We start from the raw sequence: 22,505 nt of genomic DNA on the forward strand, positions 1-22,505 counted from the left end.
GGGCAACAGCCCCCAAAGCAGCTTGCACTGAGTGGGGAGGACCTGGGAGCTGGGAAGATAGCAGACAGAGGGTGGGGAGAGAAGGTGAAGAGGGGGAGGTGAGAAGAGCAGGAGGGCCCTAGGGCCAGTGAGAGATGAGGAAGGTGGGCTTCTGTGGGAGTTAATGGGTATAGCCTCACGAAAGGAGTGTTGAGTGCATCTGGCACAGGGCACCCAGGGCAGGCAGGGCAGGGAGCCTTGGCAGCAGATGCTCCACAAGGGTGTGCTGAGGGGAAGAGGGCAGGCGAGTGACAGTCCTTAGTGGGTGGGGCAAGGATCCCCCTTCTTGACACAATAGCTACAGTTCTGTATGCCCCTGCAAAGCCCCCATTAGCTCCTGCATCTTCTGGGGCAGGGTTTGATCCCAGAGCTGGCGCCTGTGGGACTTCAGGGCCTGGCCCACTGTAGGCTGCACCCTCAGTTGCAGGTACTGCTCCTTCTGGTCCAAGACGGGCCATTGTGGCAGGCCCTCACCATTGGGGTTCCTGCAAACAAGATGTCAGGAAGGGGGACCATGGGGAATCTGAGCAGCCTCCCTGGGGTTGGTCCAGATCAGGAGTGGTAGGGTATGAGTTTGCAGGTACAGGAGAACTGCCTCCTCCCCTGGTGTCAGCTCCACCTGGGAACCTGCCAACATGGGCTGTGGTGTCTTCACTCCCCTGGGGATCCTCTGTGGTTAACAGCTGATGGCAATGTCAGGTCATGGCCTGGATGGGTAGATAGAGTATCCCTGGTCCCCAGGGTCCCTGTGTGTCCAATGGGCCATGCTACTAGAGAGGGCGCTGTCATGTGACTAAAGACACTTGGCTGCTGCTGAGGTTCCCACAGGGGAGGGTCCCATGGCTCTGAGGAAGTGGGGGTGGGGTGGGGTGGCGCAACTCACCCGGTGCGAGCAAAGTTGGCCCAGTACTTCATCATCCTCCTGCTCAGCAGCTCCTCCTCCTCAGTGAGAGTCACTGCAGTGGGGAAGGACACAGGGTCAGTTTAGGCCAGGGCAGGCCCTCTGCTCCACCATGACCACATTCACCAGCTGAGGCCCACTGCCCCACCATGACCACATTCACCAGCTGAGGCCCACTGCCCCACCATGATCACTCTCTCCAGCTCAATGGAGATTGACCTCAGTTGCCTGCATGAAACTTACCTTCTCCTGACCACAGGGACTTGGTTTTTACTTTGCCAATCACCCTATCTGAACCTGGTCAAGATCACTTGCTCCTGGCCTTTTGCTTGCCCAGTAGGTTTTATCCTTCTGATCTTGGGTGAATACTCAGGGGACAGCTCTGTACCTGGGAGAAACACCCATTGTGGGGCCGGGCAGAGGAGAGAGCCGGGTCAGAAGGCACTCATGGTGCAGTCCTGGCTCAGTGCTGGGAGCTGTGGGACTTGGGGTGCTTGATCCCATCTGAGCCTCAGCCCTGTCATATGTGCAGTGGGCACAGTGTACCTTCAGGAGAGCCAGGTACTTCATCCCCATCTGGGGAAGGAGCAAGCCTCACCTTTTCCCCCAAAGAAAATGCATCTGAAGACAAAGAGAAGCTCATCACCATGGTCGGCCCTCACGTGGGGTGGACGGAAGTCTTTCATGAAGCTGGGTGAATGCTGGAACTCATAGAAGTAGACAGGGGCGTGGGAACCTGTGTGACAAGTGCACAGGGCGACAAGTGAAGGCCCCTTCTCTGGGTTTTCAACACTACTCAACAGGACAGCAGAGTGATGCTCATTTGATCTGACCTGGGCAGTGCTGTGGAGCCCCAGGCTGAGAAGGGCCATGGCAAGGGTCTGAATTAGGTCCTGGAATTGGACTTTATAGCTGGGAGATACTGACAAAGTGTAGCTGCCTCACTCCACTCCCACCCTGTCTATTGCTTAGTCCCCTGGTGGAGATGTCCATCTCATGAACCAGCAGGAGGGTGGGTCTAGATAAAGGACATGGGTACCAAATGGATAGGATTCTGCACAGGATATTCCTCCCTGGAGACCCAATGAAGTAGGCAGAGCGCCGCCTAGGGAGGCCTTAGCAACAGGGAACTCACGCTGAAAATGTGCGACATGGAGTGAAGGCATCACGAACAGGCCATCGGCCATCATCTCCTGGAACTGAGTCATGAGGGTCTTGGGGTCCTCATTGTCACCCAGATACTCGTCCAGCAGCTGCTCCTCTATGGCAGGAGGCAACATCTAGCCCAGGGGACAGGGACGGAGTCAGGGAGGCAGGCTGCCAGGGAGAGAGGCAGCTGAGAAAGGTCCTGAATGAAGACAGGAAATGAAGCAAAGGAGAAAGCTCGGGGCCATCCCATCCCCAAGCACACACACTGCCAGCTGTGCGTTGGTTTTGAGGTCCCGTAGGGCAGCGAACTGTAGGGCAGAATGCCTAGAGCCTCACCCACTGTTCAGATGTTTGATGTATTAGTGCCTCCATGGCTGCTCTGTCCATTTCCTTCTGGGGTTCTCCAGCAGCAATGACCTAAGAGGTTAGCAGAGGGTTTCAGGTTGGAGGTAGATAAGCAGGGGAGATCTGATGTCCTAAGGTCTGCCTGCAAGATGGGATCCTAGGGAATTTGGCCTGGGCTCACCTTGGGGATGACCCAACCATACTCATCGTTGTTGACACCAATGATGCTGGGGACGGGTTGGAAGTCAGCAGAGGCCAGCAGCTCATAGGGGTGTCTGGGCAGGAAGATGCCATCCACCACCGCGGAGATGCTCATGAAGGCCTAGGGGCACCCGAAGTCAGAGTGAAGATTTGTTCACCAAACTTTTTAAGACTCTTCCACACACCTGGCTCATCTCAGCAGGCTCACCACCCTTCTACACTCCTTGAGGTCCCATGCTTGACTTACAGGATTTGGTCATCCTTGCCCATGAAAGGCTGGGAGGACAGGAAGGCATGAACATGAGCTGGGAGTTCAGGGACTTTGAAGGACATGAGAGCTGATCACCCTTTTGTACCAGTGAATGGGGTCCCACCTTGGTCATCGCCACTATCTCCTCTTTACTCTTGGCACGCAAGCAGTCCACCAGGGTCTCAGAGTCCACCTGGCCACAGCCAGACAGGTTGGCCACCACCTGCGAAAGGAGCACATGGGCTGGAGACCAATGTAGGAGAGGAAGGAGGGTGTCTGAGGACCAGCCAGAGGCAGGAGCAGAGTCTTGTGGGCATACAGCTGTGGCCTGGAGGCTTACTAGTCCTCCCTTCCTGATTTGGAGCATTTTGGCCTCAGTGATCTGCACCTGCTTAGCAGACTGCAGACAAGGTGGATTTCAGAGGGGCAGCTCTACAGAGCCAATAACCGTGTGAGAGTTTATTGACGTACAGGTATGAGGGTTCTGACCCCTTGTTTCTTAGCCATCCCCGGGATGGGCAATGCTGAGACACCCGATGGGCCATGTATGCCCACTCAATAGAGATAGTAGCAAAGGACCAGAGACGGAAGATGGCAGTTTCAGGACTGGGCCACTGGGGGACACTCACTGAGGAGATCATCTCAGATGAGCTGGTGATCATTCCAGGCAGCACGGCCACTCCACTCTCCATGATGGCTCCATGGAAGAGTCCTTGCGACATGGGTGATAGCACGTGTGAGGACACGCTTACACCACCAGCAGACTCGCCAAATATGGTGACCCGGTCAGGGTTGCCTCCAAAGTAGGCGATGTTCTGCTGCACCCAGCGCAGTGCAGCCACTTGGTCCAGGTAGCCCCAGTTGCCACTGGCATGCTGGTCTCCAGTGCTGAGAAGTAGGAAGGACAGGGATGGCAGGCCTGTGCCAGGGCTACTCCTCCCTCAGTGCCTGGCCTAGGCCCAAACTCACCTGAAGAATCCCAGGATTCCTAGGCGGTACTGGATGGTGACCACCACCACATCCTCAAAGGCTGCCAGGGCAGAGCCATCATACATAGAAGCCATGCCTACAACAAGTGCACCTCCGTGGATCCATACCATGACCTGGAGACATCAGGGTCAATGCCAGGAGTTTCTTTCTAGCTTAACCCCATTTTGCTATTACTTCCTCTACCTGTGCTTTGTGCTTGTGCAGATTCCCATGTAGCCAGATACGTGGTGAGATCACAAGAACCTGGTCATGAGTCTGGGATCCAGGTATAGTCAGTAAGCCCAGGCCTGCTGTTCAGTGCTTGGCTCTATCAACCCCAGAACTCACTATGGAGGGAAGGGGTGACTCTGATTATTCACATGGATCCCCTGGGCTGGGTGGGCTGTGATGATGTTCAAGTGCAGCCCTTGATCATCTGAGTGTTTCTCCTAGACATGAGGTGTGGCAGGTGTCTGGGCTCCCCAGGGCCCATGCATTCTGTGCTCTGGAGTAGCTAGGCCTCTGTGACTCCATGCTCAGTGTTTAGGTGCCCACCCCAGGGAAGAGGCACTTTCTGGACACAGGGAACAGCTTCTCACCAGGATCCACACACTGGAGGCCACAGTCACATCATCCCTCCCCATCCTCCAGCAGCAGGATGCCCTCACATTCACCAGCTGCCCCTGGCCTCCCACTCACAGGCAGCTTGGAGCCCTCACGGGCATGGGCAGGCGCGTAGATGCTGAGGTACAGGCAGTCCTCGGACATGGGAATGGACAGTAGTGTCAACGTCATGTTCATAACATCATGTTCCATCATAGCAATGTTTTGTGGACACCTGGAACCAACAAAGGCAGACGTTAGTACAGGATACATGCTGTGGCTGAAGCCAGAGCCTGTGACCAGACTTGCCCTTGGTCCTCTTAGTCCTTTACCTCACTGCAACCTGCTCACTCTTGAACCTGCCCTATGATGCCTCCCATCCAGATACAGAGTCTGAGACTCTGGGGCAGCAGGGATGCCACCAACTTCCAGAGACCCTCCAGGTACACTTGACTCTCTTGGTCTCTATGGGAAGTTTTGCCTGAAGATGCTGACCTCAGTGCTGTGTCTCCCTACACAGTCAGGTGCAAAGCACAGGAGTCTCCTACACCCGTGCTGGGTGTGTGGATGCCCATCCCTTCTTCTGGAAAGGTAGTGGGATGGCCCATGTCCTGGGAGCCTTATCACTCCTGCACAGCCCCCAGTTCTGATGCACACTTGTCCCTTGGCCATTGTCCTTGGCTCTGGGTTGGCTTAGTGCTGTGCCAGCCTCTAGTGGTGCCCATCTCAGGGACCTGTAGGATCTGCTGTTGAAGCCAGGGACTCCTTCAAACTTGAAGAGTCAACCTGGGAGCTCACTCAGGACAGTGCTTTCTCACCAGGGCAGCACAGCAATCTGGCAGAAACTAAACATGAGTCTCTGCCTCCATTTTCAGCACCTGGAGCTAAAGGCCTCAGAGTCCCAAGTCCTGAGTCAAGAGCCTGACAGGAGCCTGGCAAATCCACTGGAAGTGTTGCTGTGGGAGTCCACAGCACAGTAGGGCTGTCAGCTGTGCGCTGTGGATGGAAGGGCAGCCGGACCTGGGTGAGCACTTAAAGACTCCCATTCCCACTCCAGACCTGATGCTCCCTGGATCCCTGGGAAAGCTCACATGGCTGGATGGGAGGTGCCATCCCTCACTCCACTCCAAGCTTCGGCAGGTTCAGGAGGTGCAAAGCGCAGTGGTCCCAGAGGCGGCTTGGCAAAGGGAATGCCTAGAAATGTGTGGACTCCCGCATTGGTGCCTTCCACGTGGACCAGGCTTCCTTGCACCTGCCCGGAGTGCGTAGTCCTGATGGGGCTGGTGAAGTCCTTGCCTGTGGGCATTAGTAGTGTGATCATGAATGGATGGGCTGCATGCCAGCTGTGCTCCCATGCGAAATGCTAGTGTAGCCACAACTCCAGGATGCATTTTGTCACACCAAATGAGACATCCAACCACAATTTTCCTATTGCGTGTACATGATACTGCAAAGCAGCCTTGTTAATAAAGGAAGCTAAAACCTAGAACCCAGAACCCGATGAAGTGTCTAGAATAGAGTTACAAATGAAGAGAGCAAGAGCACACTCGGGAGACAGAGGAACGATTCAAGACACATCTAGGAGTGCCAGCAGTAGAACCCACATGGTGTCCTGCTCCTGTAAGAGAACCAGACTCTACTGGGTTCTTTAATATAGCAGCACAATTAGGAAAAAATGAAGAGAGTGCAGGGACAGGAGGTGGCATGAAGAGTGAAAGAGACCCAAAACACAACAAAAATAACAAATGGCAGCAGATCATCAAGAATGTAGGTCAGAATGTGGAACCTTTGCACAGTGCAGGTGGCCTAACTGCTATGGACACCAGCAGTTGGGCAATGGTAGGGGCAGAGTCCTGAGCCTTTGATTATTTTTTAGTTATAGATCTATTTACTTTTTGAAAGGGTCAAGTTTCAAAGAGAGAGGGAGAGACAGAGCTCCATCTGCTGGTTCCTCTCCAAACAGCCCCAATAGCCAGGGCTGGGTCAGTCCTAAGCCAAGAGCTTTGAACTCCATCTGAGTCTCCCCAATGGGTGCCTGGACCCAAGCACTGTGACCACCTTCCACTGCTTTCCCAGGTTCATTAGCAGAGCGAGAGCTGGGTTGGAAGTTGAGCAGGCAGAACTGGAATCCACACCCATATGGGATTTAGTGGTATAAGCAGTGATTTAACCTGCTACTCTAGAAGGCTGGCTCCAGTACTGGACCTTTTAAAGCGGCAGATGAAGAGCTAAGGCCAGGGATCTGAGAAGGGCTCTAGGATTGGCAATTGGGGCTTCTGTAGTCCCCAATCCAGCTACCTTTTGGCGGCCCTTTTGATATGAGTTGGGATGGGGACAGACAGGTTCATTACTGTCCTTTGACTGGTAGGCAGCCTTAGCTCAGCCACAAGCACGGGAAGGAAGTGGCCTCAACTCCAGCCCCTGTTGACCCTGACCAGTTCTGCTGAGAGCTTCTTGCTGGGCTCACTCCACCCCATTTCTAAGGCAGCCACCACCCTGTCCTACAGTCTCCCAAGCTTGATTCCGCTCCAGGATCCCGCCCCTTCACCCTTCTTTTTCCTTCTCATTGCCGGCTGTCCCGCCCACTTGGGCTCTAACTGCAGATGCAACCTGGGTTTGCGTGGCTGCCCTCGGAAGCCTCACCTTGTCCTGGGAGGAGGAGCAGCAGGAGCCCGCAGGTGATGGTGCCCAGCTGCGCACACAGGCGGTGTGGCCCCATGGTTCCAGGCAGGTTCTGGTGTGTGCTGCTGCTGTGTGCTCCAGAAGCTGCCCTGGGCGTGCCAGGGTGGAATTTGGACTGGGCAGAGAGTGGGAGGGGCGGCCTTTGGGGCGGAGCAAGGAGATCTCATGGGAGAGCAGGACTGAGCTGAGCGCGCTGAGGTCAGTGCAAGATCAGAGTCAGGGCTGCCTCTCCTCTCTCTGGCAGTCCAGGATCCTCCTGTCAGTCCTGTCAGTGAAGGCCACTGCAGTCAGGATAGACCACATGCAGTGATGAGCTGTGATTGGGCAATCCAAAAGGGTTAAATCCTCACAGATGGAGCACTGGGTCCAGGGTTTTCAGGTGGGTGAAAGGCAAACACCTGAGCCTAGGAGGGAAAGTGCAACTGCCTGCATCTTGAAGGCTCTGGTTCTGTGCTAGTGTTTCATGGGTTCTGGGACCTTCCCCTGAGAACCCACACCGCTCTCCCCGCTGCTGCTCAATACAGCCTGGTATTGATGGAACCCAGTGTTTTTGGTTTCTGCATCTTGGTCTGAGATCAGTTCTATTCTTCCCTTGACAACCGTGCCAGGCAGGGGAGCTCAACAGGCTCAGCTGAGCTGGAGCCCTTCCCTGTGAGTCCATCACTCCCCCAGGCAGTCTGTCTAACCCGCCCATGCCCAGATGCACATGTGCTTCATCAGGCTCAGGAAGCAGATGCCTTGGTGGCTCAGGAGAAATACAGCTCCATGTGGATGGGCTGTGCAAACTGCAGCAAGGGTCCCACTGGTGCAGCAGACTGGGAGGAGGATGCACATCCAAACCATACCCCTCTAAGGACTAGTGTCCATAAGAAAGTCTGAACTCAACAAGTCTTGTAGCAAGTGGGCAGATTGCAGTGGCCTTTGCTTCGGTGGCTAAGATGCAGGGAGGATGATGTGCCATGTTCTAGTGCCTTTGTTGACCCCCATGCTCTGATTCCTAGCCCTAGCTTCCTACTAGGCAATGAAGATGGCCCAAATGATGAGGTACCAGTTACCCGTGTGGGAGACCTGGATGGAGTTCACAGCTCCCTGCTTTGGCATCCGGGCCTCAAGGCACATGTGGGAAGAGACTCAAGGGATGAGAGCTCTTGCTCCTTCTATTTGTCTTTTTCTCCTTGCCTCTACTTCTCAAATGGATAGATGTCTTGGTTTTTTTGAAAAATAGTCAAATGATCTAAATAAATATTTCCAATAGCAAAATATATAGAAGGTCATCAAATATTTTGTGAGTGTTTAAAGATTTATTTATTTTCTTTATAATGCAGAGTTGCAGAGAGAGAGGAAGGCAGAGACAGAAAAAGAGATCTTGCATCAACTGGTTCATTCTCTAAACAGTCACAATGGCCAGGGCCAATCCAGACTGAAGACAGGCTGAAGGCAGTAGGCAGGAGCTTCTGGGTTTCTCACATGGGTGCAGGAGGCCCAAGTACTTGAAAGACCATCCTCTGCTGCTTTCCCAGGCACGTTATCAGGGAGCTGGATCAGCAGTGGAGCATCCAGGAATAGAACTGGGACACTATATCTACAGGACAGCATGCCTCAGTACTGGTTCCCAACAAATATATTTAAAATGTACTCATATCACTAATTATTAAGCTATTGAAATCATTTTGGTCATTCTGGTAGAAGAGAAAGCCTGTCAATTGTGGCAGGGATATGGAGAAAAGAGGACATATTATTATGAGATTGAAATATTATTGCAATCTCAAACAGCCTGTATTACATGCAATAAGATATTGTGATGTAACCAATGAACCAACAATCAATGTGAGTCAGACTGCTTATGATCTACATCAAAGAACTATAAAAGCCAATATACTTTTAATGTACTATATTAGTCTATAATGGGTCAGGAGAGCAGAGAAATCTTCCACCTTCGTAGAATGTGTGAGGAAGACGTTAAGTATAACTTATCAAGAATATAACAGGTAACTTATAGACCACAGACTCGAATCGGCATTAGACATTAGCAAAACTATAAAGACATACAGGGGAATCAAGAGTGATCCTGACAACCTCTGAACAGGAGGTCATATGCAAAGAGTGGGTCAGGGGCGGGGACCCCAGAGTGGAGCAAGAGGACAGGAGGGGGCTTGTATCCCAACCCTGGAGACTCCCAGATCCTCACCAAGGAAAAGCAATGTGGGCACCAAGGAGTTTATCCCAACTGCCAAAGAGATCACGGAGAATTGGAATGCCCTCGGAGGCTGAGAACCCTGAGACCATCCACTTCCTTTCGGATCTCCCACATGGGATGGAAGATGCCCAGATCCTTCCTCACAGGATCTAATGTCATCGGAACAATAGCTGGGAGCCCTGAGCAGACCTCAGAATCAGAACAGTAAACTTCTTTTGGGACTCGGGAGGGGAGCTTTCTCTGGTCTTTACTTAGTTCCAACTTTGGATCCCCACCCTTTCTTGCAATGACCATCAGGGTCGCTCCAGAGCCCACCCAGCAAAAAATTAGATTAGACAGCCAGAGAACAACAAGGAAAGCTTAGAAACAGACAGGAAACAGTCAGCTTGGACTCACATATACCTTACTAGGTAGGACACAAAGTTTAGTTACTCCCACTAAAATCCGGCAAGTTCAGTAAAAATTATGCTTCAACACTATAAACTGCTAAATACAAAAATGAAAAGAGACATGAGACAGCTGGGTAGTACACTATAGTAATTTTAAAGTGTATAGCAGTTGGTTGTATATAAACTAAAATTGAAATATCAATGAAGTAGTCACAGGATGTGGTTAAGAACTTGCATTTTTTTTAACATTGGTTACTCAATACCATGACAATTAATTCCATAATGTTGTAAATTGTTGTTGATGTTATGTTGTGGCTTTTCATAGGATGGGTTGATATTCTGCCAGCTCTGCTTTCAGACCAGAGATGGTCTCCCCAAGAAACTGTTGAATTTATCTGGACAATAAGATGCTGGACTCTATGCATGGTACATGCTTGCAGTAAAGGAATCATGACTGGATTTGAACTGTAATACTGCAACAAGGTGGAGGAATTCACCATGGGGGGAGAGCATGGAAAGTGGTTGGGGGAATCCCAGAGCCTATGAAACTGTGTCACAAAATGAAATAAAAAAAAAAAAAGAAAAAAATGAGATAAAATACTACCGTAATTTCAAGAACTGATAACTGGGTAAAAAAATAAAAATACAATAAAACATGTATTTGCACCTCCATGTTTATTGTAGTCAGTGTGTTAGTTACCCAAGCTAGGAGCTGCCAGGTATGTGAGCCTGTGGAACGGTTATTAGGTATGTATATCTCAGAAGAAGTAATGGGAGCCTTTATTTGTGGCAATATAGAGGGGATGGGAGGAGGCCACTGATGGCAGCCTGAGGGCACCAGGACACGGTGATTCCTGGTGCCCAGGTCTCCTATGGGTCATTTACAGATATAAGCCCACAGGGCATGCTGGGAGGAGGAAGATGGCTTCTGACATGCAGTGGTGGGCAAAAAACCCCAAAGCAGCTCGTACTGAGTGGGGGCAGGCCTGGGACTGGAAAGATAGGTGAGAGAGGATGGGAAGGAGAGGGGGTGAGGAGAGCAGATGGAGCCCCAGGCCAGTATTAGAATAGGTGGTGGGCTTCCAGTGGTGCCAATGGGCAAAGCCTCACGAGGGCAGTGTTGAGTGCATCTAGCGCAGGGCACTCAGGGCAAGCAGGGCAGGGAGCCTCTAGCAGCAGGTCCTTCATAAGGGTGTTCCACAGGGATAGAGGACAGGTGAGTGACAGCCCATGGGTGGGGTCAGGGTCTCATATCTAGACATGGGAAGCTACAGCTCTGTGTGGTTCTGCTCAGCCTGCATCAGCTCCTGCATCTTCTGCGGAAGCATCTGGTCCCAGAACGGGCGCCTGTGGGCCTTCAGGGCCTGGCCCACTGCAGGCTGCACCCTCAGCTGCAGGTACTGCTCCTTCTGATCCAAGACGGGCCATTGTGGCAGGCCCTCACCATTGGGGTTCCTGTAGATGAAAGGTGAGGAAGGGGGACCATGGGGACTTTGAGCCCTTATCCCCATTACCTGAGTGCCCTAGCTAGGGCCAGGCCAGTCCATCATGCAGGCCTGATGTAGTGGGGGATGGTTACAGCTACAGGAGAGGGGTCACTGGCATAGGCTCCACATGGGGACCTTCACCAGGAGTGTGGTTTCCCTCACACCCAAAGAGACTCAGAGTGACAGTTCTTGGCCAAATCCAGGTCACAGAGGGTGGATGGGGAATGTAACCCTGGATCCCAGGACTCCTTGTGTGCCAGTGGGCCCTGCCACTGGAGAGGGCGCTGGCACATGACCAAGGATACTAGCCTACTATGCAGGTCCCTACGGGGGAGAATCCCATGGCTCTGGGTAGGTACAATGAGGTGGGACGTCTTACCTGGTACGAGCAAAGTTGGCCCAGTACTTCATCATCTTCCTGCTCAGCAGCTCTTCCTCCTCAGTGAGAGTCACTGCAGCGGGGAAGGACACAGGTCAGCTCAGGCCAGCATAGCCCTGCTGCTGCACCATGGCCAGACTTACCAGCCCAGACCAGTGCCCCACCATGACCACATTCACCAGCTCAGGCCCGCTGCCCCACCATGATCACACTCATCAGCGAGTGTGGGATCACTTAGGGGACAGATGTGCTTCCAGGACAGACCTCACCACGGTCCCGGGCAGAGAAATAGGGAACCCAGGCCTGGAGCTACTTATGTTGCAGTCCTGGGAATTGAGAGACTTGGGGTGCTTGATCCCATCCTTAGCCTTACTCTTGTCATCCATGCAGTGGGCACAGAGGCCCCTCAAGATAGCCAAATGCTGTATCCCCTGCCTGCGGGAAGAAGTCTCACCTTTTCTCCCATAGAAAGTGGATCTGAAGAGAAAGGCAAGCTCATCGCCATGGTCGGCCCTCACGGAGGGTGGACGGAAGTCCTTTGCAAAGTTGGACGAATGCTGGAACTCGTAGAAGTAGACGGGGGCATGGGAACCTGGGTGACAGGTGCACAGGGCAATAGGTGGGAACACCTTCTCTGGGTTTCCCATACTACTTAAGAGGACAGCAGAGCGATGCCCACTGGGCCTGATCTAGGCAGTGCTGGTAGAGGCAGGTGGTATTGACACTGTGTAGCTGCATCACTCCTGCTCCCACCTGTTCTCCTCCTCTGTCTGGTGGTGGAGATGTCTATCTTCAGAACCAGCAGGAGGGTTGACTGAATCAAAGAACATGGGTTCTGAGGGCCAAGGGACCCAGCCAAGATGTGGATATGGGCCTGGACAGGATACACCTCCCAGAGACCCAATGCTGTAGGTGGAAGTCCTGCCCAGTTAGGCCATAGTCATATATGAACTCACGCTGGAAATGTGCAACATGGAGCGAAGGCATCACGAACAGGCCATCGGCCATCATCTCCTGGAACTGAGCCATGAGAGTTTTGGAATTCTCATTAACTCCAAGGTATTCATTCTCCAAATTTTGTCTTATGTCAGTGGGCAGTATCTAGTCAGGGGAACAGGGACTGAATTAGGCAGGCAGGCTGCTAGGGAGAGAGGCAGCTGAGAAAGGTCCTGGATAAAGACAGGAAATGAAGCAAAGGAGCAGGGTCGGGCCCACCCCATCCCCAAGCACACACACTGCTAAATGTGTCTCGGTTTCGAGGTCCAGTGGGAGAGCGAGGGGTAGGTTGGAAGCCCCGGGGCCTTACCCCCTGCGCGAATATGTGATTTATTAGCGCCTCTATGACTGCTTTGTCCATTTCATCTCTGGTGTCTATGTTAGCGAAGAACTGCAGGATGAGCAGAGAGTCTTGGGTTGGGGATGGATGGCCCAGGAGCTGTGACACCCTGAGGACTGACCACAAAACAGGATCCCAGGACTCTGACTGGGCTCACCTTGAGGATGATCCAGCCGTACTCATCGTTGTTGACACCAATGATGCTGGGGACAGGTTGGAAGTCAGCAGAGGCCAGCAGTTCATAAGGGTGTCTAGGCAGGAAGATGCCATCTACCACCCCGGAGATGCTTGTGAAGGCCTAGAGGCACCCAGGGCGGAGAGATTTGTGGGCCAAAGCTTTTCCTTCCCCCCCCTGATGTCCTTGAGTGTTTCCCCTATGCCTGACTCATCCCAGAGGACTGACACCCCACCCCATGAGGTCCCATGCTTGGCTTACAGGATTGCATCACGCTTGCCTATTGAAGGTTGGAGGACAGGAAGGTATGAACTTGAGCTGGTAGTTCAGGGACTTTGTATCTGAGCTGATCACCCCTTTGTCCCAGTGAATGGGGTCCCACCTTGGAAATCTCCAGCATCTCCTCTTCACTCTTGGCACGCAAGCAGCTCACAAGGGTCTCAGAGTCCACCTGGCCACAACCAGACAGGTTGGCCACCACCTGGGAAGGGAGCACATGGGCACTGGAGGCCAATGTAGGAGAGGAAGGAGGGTGTCTGAGACCAACCAGAGGCAAGAGCAGAGTCTTGTGGGCACATAGCTGGATGCTCACTAGTCCTCTTTCCCTGTCTCATTAGTCCTCTGTCCCTGTCTCAGAGCATCCCAACCCCAATGAGCTCCACCTGCTCAGCTGGATGCAGACAAGCTGGACCTTGGAGGTTCTGCTTTTCAGGACCCACAACTGTTTCAGACTCCAGTGAGGCACAAGTATGTGGGTTCTGACTGCTGAGGCTCTCAAGCATCCCATGAGTAGGGAGTACCAAGGCATCTGATGCTCCACTTGTGCACACTCAATAGAGATAGTAGCAGAGGCTTCAGAGGGGAAACTACAGTGTTGGTCTAGCTGGGACATTGGGGGACACTCACTGAGGAGATTGTCTCAGATGAGCTGGTGATCATTCCAGGCATCACGGCCACCCCACTCTCCATGATGGCTCCGTGGAAGAGCCCTTGGGACATGGGTGATAGCACATGTGAGGACACGCTTATGCCTCCTGCAGACTCGCCAAATATGGTGACCCGGTCAGGGTTGCCTCCAAAGTGGGCAATGTTCTGCTGCACCCAGCGCAGTGCAGCCACTTGGTCCAGGTAGCCCCAGTTGCCGCTGGCATGCTGGTCTCCAGTGCTGAGAAGTAGAAAGGACAGTGATGGCAGGGCTATGCTGGGGCTGTTCCTCCCTCAGTGCCTGTCCCAGGCCCAATCTCACCTGAAGAATCCCAGGATGCCCAGGCGGTACTGGATGGTGACCACCACCACATCCTCAAAGGCTGCGAGGGTAGAGCCATCGTATATGGAAGCCATGCCTACAGCCAGAGCACCCCCATGGATCCATACCATAACCTGGGGAAGTCAAGACCAACACTATGAGTCTCCCCGAGTCTGAATCCCACAGCTCTCAGTCACTTAATGCATCTCCTGGACAGGAGGGTGCTGCAGTTGCCCTCATCCCACTAGACCACACATTCTGACCTCAACCAGCAACCAGGCTTCTGGGACCCCATACCTGGAGTTTAGTTGCCTTCTTGGTGGCAGAGGCACTTCCTGGACCCCATAGGAAGTGGCCTCTCACCATTATGCGTTTTTCGGGAGGTCACAGTCACCTTGTTTTTTCTGTCCTCCAGTGGTGTGAGGATGTCTTCCCTCCCCAAGCTGCCCCTGTGCTCCTACTCACAGGCAACTGGGAGTCCTCATGTGCATGGGCAGGTGCGTAGATGCTGAGGTACAGGCAGTCCTCGGACATGGGAATGGACAGCAGCGACAATGAGACATTCAGAATATCCTGTTTCATCACGGTAATGTTCTGTGGACACCTGGGACCACCATGGCAGACATTAGTGGCAGGATCCATATTTGGTTGAAGCTGAAGCCTGGGACCAGATTTGCCCCTGAACCTTTTCTGTGCCTCCCCCTACTATACCCCTACTCACTCATGAGCTTGTCATATCATGCCTTCCCATCCAGATACAGGTCTGAGACTCTGGGGCAGCAGGGATGCCACCAACTTCCAGAGACCCTCCAGGCAGGTGGGGGCTGAATAGCAAACCTGACTCTCAGGGTCTCGGTGAGAAGTTTTCCCTGAAGGTGCTGACCTCAGTGCTATGTCTCCCTACACAGTCAGGTGCAAAGCACAGGAGTCTCCTACACCCGTGTTGGGTGTGTGGATGCCCATCCTTTCTCCAGGAAAGGTAATGGGATGGCCCATGTCCTGGGAGCCTTATCACTCCTGCACAGCCCCCAGTTCTGATGCACACTTGTCCCTTGGCCATTGTCCTTGGCTCTGGGTTGGTTTAGTGCTGTGCCAGCCTCTAGTGGTGCCCATCTCAGGGACCTGTAGGATCTGCTGTTGAAGCCAGGGACTCCTTCAAACTTGAAGAGTCAACCTGGGGAGCTCACTCAGGACAGTGCTTCCTCACCAGGGCAGCACAGCAATCTGGCAGAAACTAAACTTTGGGAGCTGGGTCTCTGCCTCCATTTTCAGCACCTGGAGCTAAAGGCCTCAGAGTCCCAAGTCCTGAGTCAAGAGCCTGACAGGAGCCTGGCAAATCCACTGGAAGTGTTGCTGTGGGAGTCCACAGCACAGTAGGGCTGTCAGCTGTGCGCTGTGGATGGAAGGGCAGCCGGACCTGGTGAGCACTCAAAGACTCCCATTCCCACTCCAGACCTGATGCTCCCTGGATCCCTGGGAAAGCTCACATGGCTGGATGGGAGGTGCCATCCCTCACTCCACTCCAAGCTTCAGCAGGTTCAGGAGGTGCAAAGCGCAGTGGTCCCAGAGGCGGCTTGGCAAAGGGAATGCCTAGAAATGTGTGGACTCCCACATTGGTGCCTTCCACGTGGACCAGGCTTCCTTGCACCTGCCCGGAGTGCGTAGTCCTGATGGGGCTGGCGGAGTCCTTGCCTTTTGGAGAAAGGGTTGATTTGAATGGGCTGCATGCCACGTTACCTGTCACCCACATACCACTGATGTAGCCACCCTTCCAAAATTATTTTGTCACACCAAATGAGACATCCAACCACAAATTTCCTATTTCGTATACATGATACTGCAAAGCAACCTTGCAAGAGCACATAGCGGACAAAGGAATGATTCATAGATACCCTCAGCATGCCATCATTAGAACTCACATGGTGTTGTTCTCCCCAGGGAAAACCGGATGTCCACTGGGCTCTTTAGTACAGCAGTACAATCAGAAGAAAAATAAAAAGATAGCCAAGAGGTGGCATGAAGAGTGGAAGACTTAAAACACAATAAGAATGACAGCAAGCAGCAGGTCATTCAGAGTGCAGGTCCAAATGTGGGGAAATTAGAACCTTTGCAAATTGCAGTGGCAAGGGAATATGGTACAACTTCTTGCAAACACACTGGGAAATTCTTTGAGTCATTACAGGTGGTGTTGCCATGGGGCCAGCGGTTGCAAGCCTAGGTATTATTCCCCAAACCTGAAAGCACAAAGAGACACAGCCCTGTATTGAAGAGGCTGCTAGGTATCCAGAGTCCCTCAGCAGAGTCCTGTGTCTGAGATCCAGCTCTACCCCTGTGTGTCTGCATTTCAGGAGGTGGCAGGAGGCTGCAGGATGTGGTGATAGCTCCAGTGCTGGGATCCGTGTCACCTGATGAGTGGTGTCAGCTGATTCTGGGCTCCTGGAGTTGGTTCAGTTGCTGCAGGATTTGGGACATAGGCCAAAGACAAAGGATCCTGACACAATCTTAGTAGGCTGAGCCTCAGCTAGAGCATCAGCATTCCAAATGGTCACCTGTTGAATCCCAACTGCTCCTCTTTTGATTCAGTTCTCTGCTTATGGCCTGGAAGGGCAGAAGAGGATGGCCCTAGGCCTGGGGTTGCGGCTCCTCTATGGGACACCTGGAAGAAGCTCCTAGCTCTGGCTTTGAATCAGCTCAGCCTGACTGGGCATTTGTCGAGTGTCCAGTGCATGGTAGGTCTCTCCATCTCTCTGTCTCTTCTCTCTCTGACACTCTGTGTTTCAATTAAAAAGTAAATGAATCTTTAAAGAAATATAACATTTGTTAAAAAGAAACTTTTCTATCTGGATGTAGGAGTTGCAAGGTAAGGGAGACTGGGATAGTGAGCTTTGTGTGGGGACATGGAACATGCCTTTCTGCAGTTGAATCAGGAAAATGGTAAGGAAGCCAATTGTACCCCCAAACCATGAGCTTAAAAAAAAACTACATCCATCAACTTGCCAAGTGTGAATCTGATTTGAAACCTAAGGCACATGTTAACTTGTAATCATTTTTTTTAACATAATTAAATGCATTTGAAAAGCAGAGAGAGACAGGCCATTCTTCCATCCTTGGGGACAACTGGTGGCACAGCAAGTTAAGCTGTTGCTTGGGATGCTTGCATCCCCTATCAGAGAGCCAATATGAGTGCTGGCTGCTCTGCTTCCAAATTCAGCCTCCTGCTGCTGTGCCTGGTAATAAAGAGTGGAGGATGGGGCCCGGCGCGGTGGCGCAAGTGGTTAAGGTCCTCGCCTTGCACGCCCGGGATCCCATATGGGCACCGGTTCTATGCCGGCAGCCCCACTTCCCTTCCAGCTCCCTGCCTGTGGCCTGGGAAAGCAGTCGAGGACGGCCCAAAGCTTTGGGACCCTGCACCCACGTGGGAGACCCGGAAGAGGCTCCTGGCTTCGGATCAGCATAGCATCGACCGTTGCGCTCACTTGGGGAGTGAATCATCGGATGGAAGATCTTCCTCTCTGTCTCTCATCTCTGTATATCCTCCTTTCCAATAAAAAAAAATAATAAAAAATAAATCTTTAAAAAAAAAGAGTGGAGGATGAGCCAAGTGCTTGGGTCCCTGTCAACTGTGTGGAAGACCCAGGAGCAATTGGAGGCTCCTGGATCAGCCTGGTCCAGCCCCAGTTGTTACAGTCACTTGGGGAATGACTGAGTGAATGGAAGATCTGTCTCTCTGTCAGTCACTTTGCCTTTCCAATAAATACAACAAATTTTAAAAATCAACTGAAGAAACCTTCCAGGTATGTAAACCTTGACTGTGCTGGAGGAGGACCCTTCCATTTGAGGGTCGAGGAAGCCTGGCAGGAGGAGGCTTGGCGACCCCTATGTCAGGATGTAGCAGGGCTGGCACCAGGAAGGGGGGAAGCTTGTGACCTTGAGGCGCAGGTCAACGCTGAGTGTTCACCTGGACTCTTTTGAGAAAGATGTGGGTGCTGTGTCTGAGCCCTGGGCACCTTGCAGATCCCTGTAGAAGAGTTGGGACTGGGTAGGACCAGAGTGTGTGACCACAGTGCATTCCTGTTGGCTTGTCAATGCCTGAGCAAAGTGCAGGAGCACAGGCTCAGTAGTCACTAAGTGAACTCACTTTGCTGACTGAAAAGATGCAGAGGATGGCCCAGGTGAACATTGCTGATGTGTTTCCATCATGCACTCTCAACACCAGGTGCCATAGCAGGTGAAACAACACTCATGCTGTATTAGTGACAGGTGAACTGGAGCTGGATGAGATCACATGGAGGACACGGGCAGCTTTTAGCAGGTTCTGCAGCTGGTACTCAGGATGGCAGCATCTGCAGATGTCAGCACTGTGGCCCTAGACTCCTGGGATGCCCAGGGTCACTGTGTCCTTTCTGAGAGGGGAACCTGCCCCACACATTGTTTTAATGGGAGCCATCCAGTGTGGGCTGATCCTTCTGTCTAGAATGTCCTGTTCACCTGGAAGAGACCAAGCAAGGGCAGGGAAGGAGGGAGGGATCCTGTTGGATGAGCCCAGAAGAAGCAAGAGTGTGGACTGCTGCTGGCATGTTGGATTGGGCAATGGTAGGGGCAGAGTCCTGAGCCCTTGATTGTTTTTTAGTTATAGATCTATTTACTTTTTGAAAGGGTCAAGTTTCAGAGAGAGAGGGAGAGACAGAGCTCCATTTGCTGGTTCCTCTCCAAACAGCCCCAACAGTCATGGCTGGGTCAGTCCTAAGCCAAGAGCTTTGAACTCCATCTGAGTCTCCCCAATGGGTGCCTGGACCCAAGCACTGTGACCACCTTCCACTGCTTTCCCAGGTTCATTAGCAGAGCAAGAGCTGGATTGGAAGTTGAGCAGGCAGAACTGGAATCCACACCCATATGGGATGTACTGAAACAAGTTGTTTTTAACCAACAACTTTAGAAGGCTGGCTCCTGTCCTGCCCTTTTCAATGAGCACATGAAAAATCAAAGCCACACAAAAATCAAGGAGTCCTACAGGCCTGAACCTTTGATATCAAGGCCAGGCATGTAGAGTGCTGTCACCTATCCTTTTTGGGCAGTTGTGTTAACAACCACTACTCAGTGCCTGGTGTAACAGGGACCCCTGGTATCTGAGATTGACCCCAGGATTGACACCTGGGGCTTCTATAGTTCCCACATCCATTTGTTTTGAGGGGTCTCATAGATGGGAGGTGCGGACAGGCAGGGAGGTTCATTACTGTCCTTCGACTGTGAAACAGCAATAGCACTGCCAGAAACACAGGAAGGAAGTTGCCTCAGATCGCAGCCCTTCTCCTGTCGCAAGGCTGACTCCGACCAGCTCCACTCAGCCTCTAGCTGGGCTGACTCCTTGCTAAGTCTGGGACAGCCACCACTTTCTTCCACCCTGGGCTCATCAACACAGTGTTCTCACCCCACTGTCTCCCATGGCTTTCCAGGCACCAGTCCACCTTATTGCACCCGGGTACCTGTGGCCGCCCACAGGAGCTCACCATTGCCGGAGACTAGGAGCAGCAGGAACCCACAGGCCACAGCGCCGAATTGCGTGCACAGCCAGTGAGGCTGCAAGGTCCCAGGCATGTCTATGTGTGCAACGCTGCTGTGTGTCCCAGAAACTGTGCAGGGTGCTCCGGGGCCTAACTGGTTTAGCAGGTCACCTTGGGCAGGGAGTGGGCGGGCAGCCCTCGGGGCGGGACTAAAGGATATCACTGAAGAGCAGGATGGATGAACTCTGCAGCTAATAAGTGCGGCCCAGGGCCATGGTTCCACTGGCTGTCCAAGATCCTCTTCTCAGTTCTGGAGTCAGGGCCAACTAGTGTCAGGATAGATTGCAAGCAGCCATGGGTTGTGACTGGAAAACCCAGAAAGCCTTCAAAGAGGAAGCATGAAGTTAATATCCCCACAAAAGGAGAATTGGGCTTGGGGTTTTCAGTAGGGAGGCCCCAAGTTAAGTCTGGAAGGTGCGACTGGGCCGGATCCTGAAAGCTCCAGGTTTCGTGCTGGTGCTCGCTGGGCTTCCTGGCCCGTCCCCTGAGAAACTCTGCCCTCCCTGCCCACCCTCCGTGGCCTTTCCCTGTCCTGGTGGTGGTAGGGCCCAGTGTTTGCCATTTCCGCACCCTGATCTGACACCAGTTCTTTTCTCCCCTTGACAAGGAAGCCAGCTGGTCATGCCAGGCAGGGGACACAGCTGAGTTGAGAGCCCTGCCCCGAGAGTCCGTTTCTTCCCCAGTCAGTTGGTCTCATCGGACCATGCCCAGACGCACGTGTGCCTCATCAGGATGAGGAAGGAGACATCCATGTGGTCCAAAAGTGCTGCTCCATAGGGAGGGTTGTACACATCCCAGTAAGGGTTCCACAGGTACAAGTTCCTGTGTGCTTGTTTATTCAATTGAGTTACCACCCTTTCCACAGGAATAAAAATATAAGAATGGGATGGGGAAGGGGCCCTCTCTTGCTCTTGACCATGCCTGGGACTCCTTCCTGGGTTGTTGCTTCCTCTATTTGTTCCCAGAGGACTCTCTGGCCTGTCAGGATGGGTACCTCTTTATGTGGGTTGGCCCTCACTCAGCATGAGTCTCTTTCGCTCTCTTGGTCAATCCTGCTTGTGTGCCCTAGGATATTTCTGCTTCGACTTCTTCCCTCTGAGGTGGCAGGAACCTGGCTGAAGATTCATTCTCTTGGGCCTGTGACAGTGCACAGGCTTGGTGCCCAGAAGGGCAGGCCAAGTCCTGTGATACCTAATATTTCCAGGGAACATATTTTTGACAAAGGTGCCAAGAGCATATCTCGGAGAGAGGACATGATTTCCAAATTCTGTGCTGGGGAAACCTGGACAGTCACATGTCAAGAGTGAAACTTGATTCCTATCTCTAAGCACACAGGAAAATCACACTCAATCTTTTTTTTTTTTTTAATCTGAGAAATAGATGACTTGAAACCATGAAACTACAAGCAGCAAAAACATAAGGGCAACACTTCAGTAACACCTTTTTTTTTTCTTAAATGGATAGTACTTGAAGACCTTGAGTAGGCAAATATGTTTTTGGAGAAGAACTCGAAAGCACATGCAATCAGAGCATTCATAGACAAATATGATTGAATCTAAATCAGAAGGCTCCCTCATGGGGAACAACAGGGGTGGAGTGAAGATACAAGCAGCGGGCGGGAAGGGAGACACATAATCACACTGTTCCCCTGGCAAAGAAGACTGTCCAGATACAGAAAGCTCAATTCAGCAAGCCATGCAGGAAGTGGGCAGATCACGGAGTGCCTTTGTGTTGGTGGCTTGACTGTATCCCATGTTCTAGTGCCTTTGATGGCACCCATACTCTGATTCCTAGCCCTAGCTTCCTGCTAGGCAATGGAGATGGTCCAAGTGATGAGGTACCAGCTTCCCACGTGGGAGACCAGGACGGAGTTCACAGCTCCCTGCTTTGGCATCCAGGCCTCAAGGCACATGTGAGAAATGTCTCAGAGGATGAGATCTCTTGTTCCATCTCCTTGTCTTTCTCTCCTTGCCTCTACCTCAAAAAAGAATAAAAAAAAAATAGCCGAATGATCTGAATATTTATAACACAATATGTATACAAGGCTAACAAATATGTATGTATATATATATGTATGTGTATGCTTAAAGATTTATTTACTTATTGGAAAGGCAGAGACAGAAAAAAAGATCTTGCATCAACTGTTCATTCTCTAAACAGTCACAATGGCCAGGGCCAATCTAGACTGAAGACAGGCTGAAGGCAGCAGGCAGGAGCTTCTGGGTTTCTCATATGGTGCAGAAGGCCCAAGTACTTGAAAGACCATCCTCTGCTGCTTTCCCAGGCACGTTATCAGGGAGCTGGATCAGCAGTGGAGCATCCAGGAATAGAACTGGGACACTATATCTACAGGACAGCATGCCTCAGTACTGGTTCCCAACAAATGTATTTAAAATGTACTCATATCACTAATCATTAGAGCTATTGAAATCATTATAGTCATTCTGATAGAAGAGAAAGCCTGTCAATTGTGGCAGGGATATGGAGAAAAGAGGACACTTTTAAGCTGTGAAATGGGAGGTGACATAGTAGAGATCTCATGGGAAACTCTATGCAAGTTCCTCCAAAGCTGAAATTAGGGCCAGCATTGTGGTGT

The 22,505-nt window shown here is 52.0% G+C and overlaps 2 protein-coding genes across 3 annotated transcripts in view; both read right to left on the reverse strand.

Annotated features, from left to right (window-relative positions):
• Positions 1 to 250: 250 nt before the first annotated feature.
• Positions 251 to 7,176, reverse strand: LOC121158019 (cocaine esterase-like). Its single transcript, XM_040982572.1, has 12 exons — positions 7,101 to 7,176; positions 5,549 to 5,753; positions 4,554 to 4,692; positions 3,855 to 3,988; positions 3,515 to 3,773; positions 3,010 to 3,108; positions 2,616 to 2,756; positions 2,426 to 2,506; positions 2,076 to 2,220; positions 1,539 to 1,676; positions 923 to 995; positions 251 to 524 (listed from the first exon to the last, which is right to left on the reverse strand). Exons 1-12 carry the CDS (start codon positions 7,174 to 7,176, stop codon positions 338 to 340), a joined length of 1,677 nt encoding a protein of 558 aa, XP_040838506.1. The 3' UTR covers positions 251 to 337.
• Positions 7,177 to 10,391: 3,215 nt separating this feature from the next.
• Positions 10,392 to 22,505, reverse strand: part of LOC121158018 (cocaine esterase-like) — a 35,918-nt gene continuing 23,804 nt past the window's right edge. Inside the window, exons 1-12 of one of the 2 annotated variants that reach the window (XM_040982567.1) lie at positions 19,856 to 19,973; positions 15,836 to 16,040; positions 14,814 to 14,952; positions 14,349 to 14,482; positions 14,009 to 14,267; positions 13,485 to 13,583; positions 13,085 to 13,225; positions 12,898 to 12,978; positions 12,548 to 12,692; positions 12,046 to 12,183; positions 11,592 to 11,664; positions 10,392 to 11,180 (exon numbers count right to left, since the gene is read on the reverse strand). In XM_040982567.1, coding sequence (XP_040838501.1) covers positions 10,994 to 11,180; positions 11,592 to 11,664; positions 12,046 to 12,183; positions 12,548 to 12,692; positions 12,898 to 12,978; positions 13,085 to 13,225; positions 13,485 to 13,583; positions 14,009 to 14,267; positions 14,349 to 14,482; positions 14,814 to 14,952; positions 15,836 to 16,040; positions 19,856 to 19,943 — 1,689 coding nt within the window. In that variant the 5' untranslated portion in view covers positions 19,944 to 19,973 and the 3' untranslated portion in view covers positions 10,392 to 10,993. Of the gene's footprint in view, positions 11,181 to 11,591; positions 11,665 to 12,045; positions 12,184 to 12,547; positions 12,693 to 12,897; positions 12,979 to 13,084; positions 13,226 to 13,484; positions 13,584 to 14,008; positions 14,268 to 14,348; positions 14,483 to 14,813; positions 14,953 to 15,835; positions 16,041 to 19,855; positions 19,974 to 22,505 lie in introns of those variants that run through there. The other variant, XM_040982568.1, reaches the window with a different exon arrangement.

Source organism: Ochotona curzoniae, unplaced genomic scaffold (genome assembly GCF_017591425.1).
Source record: "Ochotona curzoniae isolate NIBS_2020 unplaced genomic scaffold, NIBS_Ocur_1.0 contig_3622, whole genome shotgun sequence".
In the NCBI taxonomy this organism is placed as follows: domain Eukaryota; kingdom Metazoa; phylum Chordata; class Mammalia; order Lagomorpha; family Ochotonidae; genus Ochotona; species Ochotona curzoniae.

What these genes read in the sequence shown, in the direction of transcription:
- LOC121158019 (XM_040982572.1), bottom strand. Translation starts at nt 7,176, where the DNA reads ATGGGGCCACACCGCCTGTGTGCGCAGCTGGGCACCATCACCTGCGGG. An exon ending in ATCAAACATCTGAACAGTGG is followed by an intron (nt 2,221 to 2,425) that starts GTGAGGCTCTAG and finishes CCCCTGGGCTAG; the next exon opens with ATGTTGCCTCCTGCCATAGA. An exon ending in CATTTTCTTTGGGGGAAAAG is followed by an intron (nt 996 to 1,538) that starts GTGAGGCTTGCT and finishes TCCCCACTGCAG; the next exon opens with TGACTCTCACTGAGGAGGAG.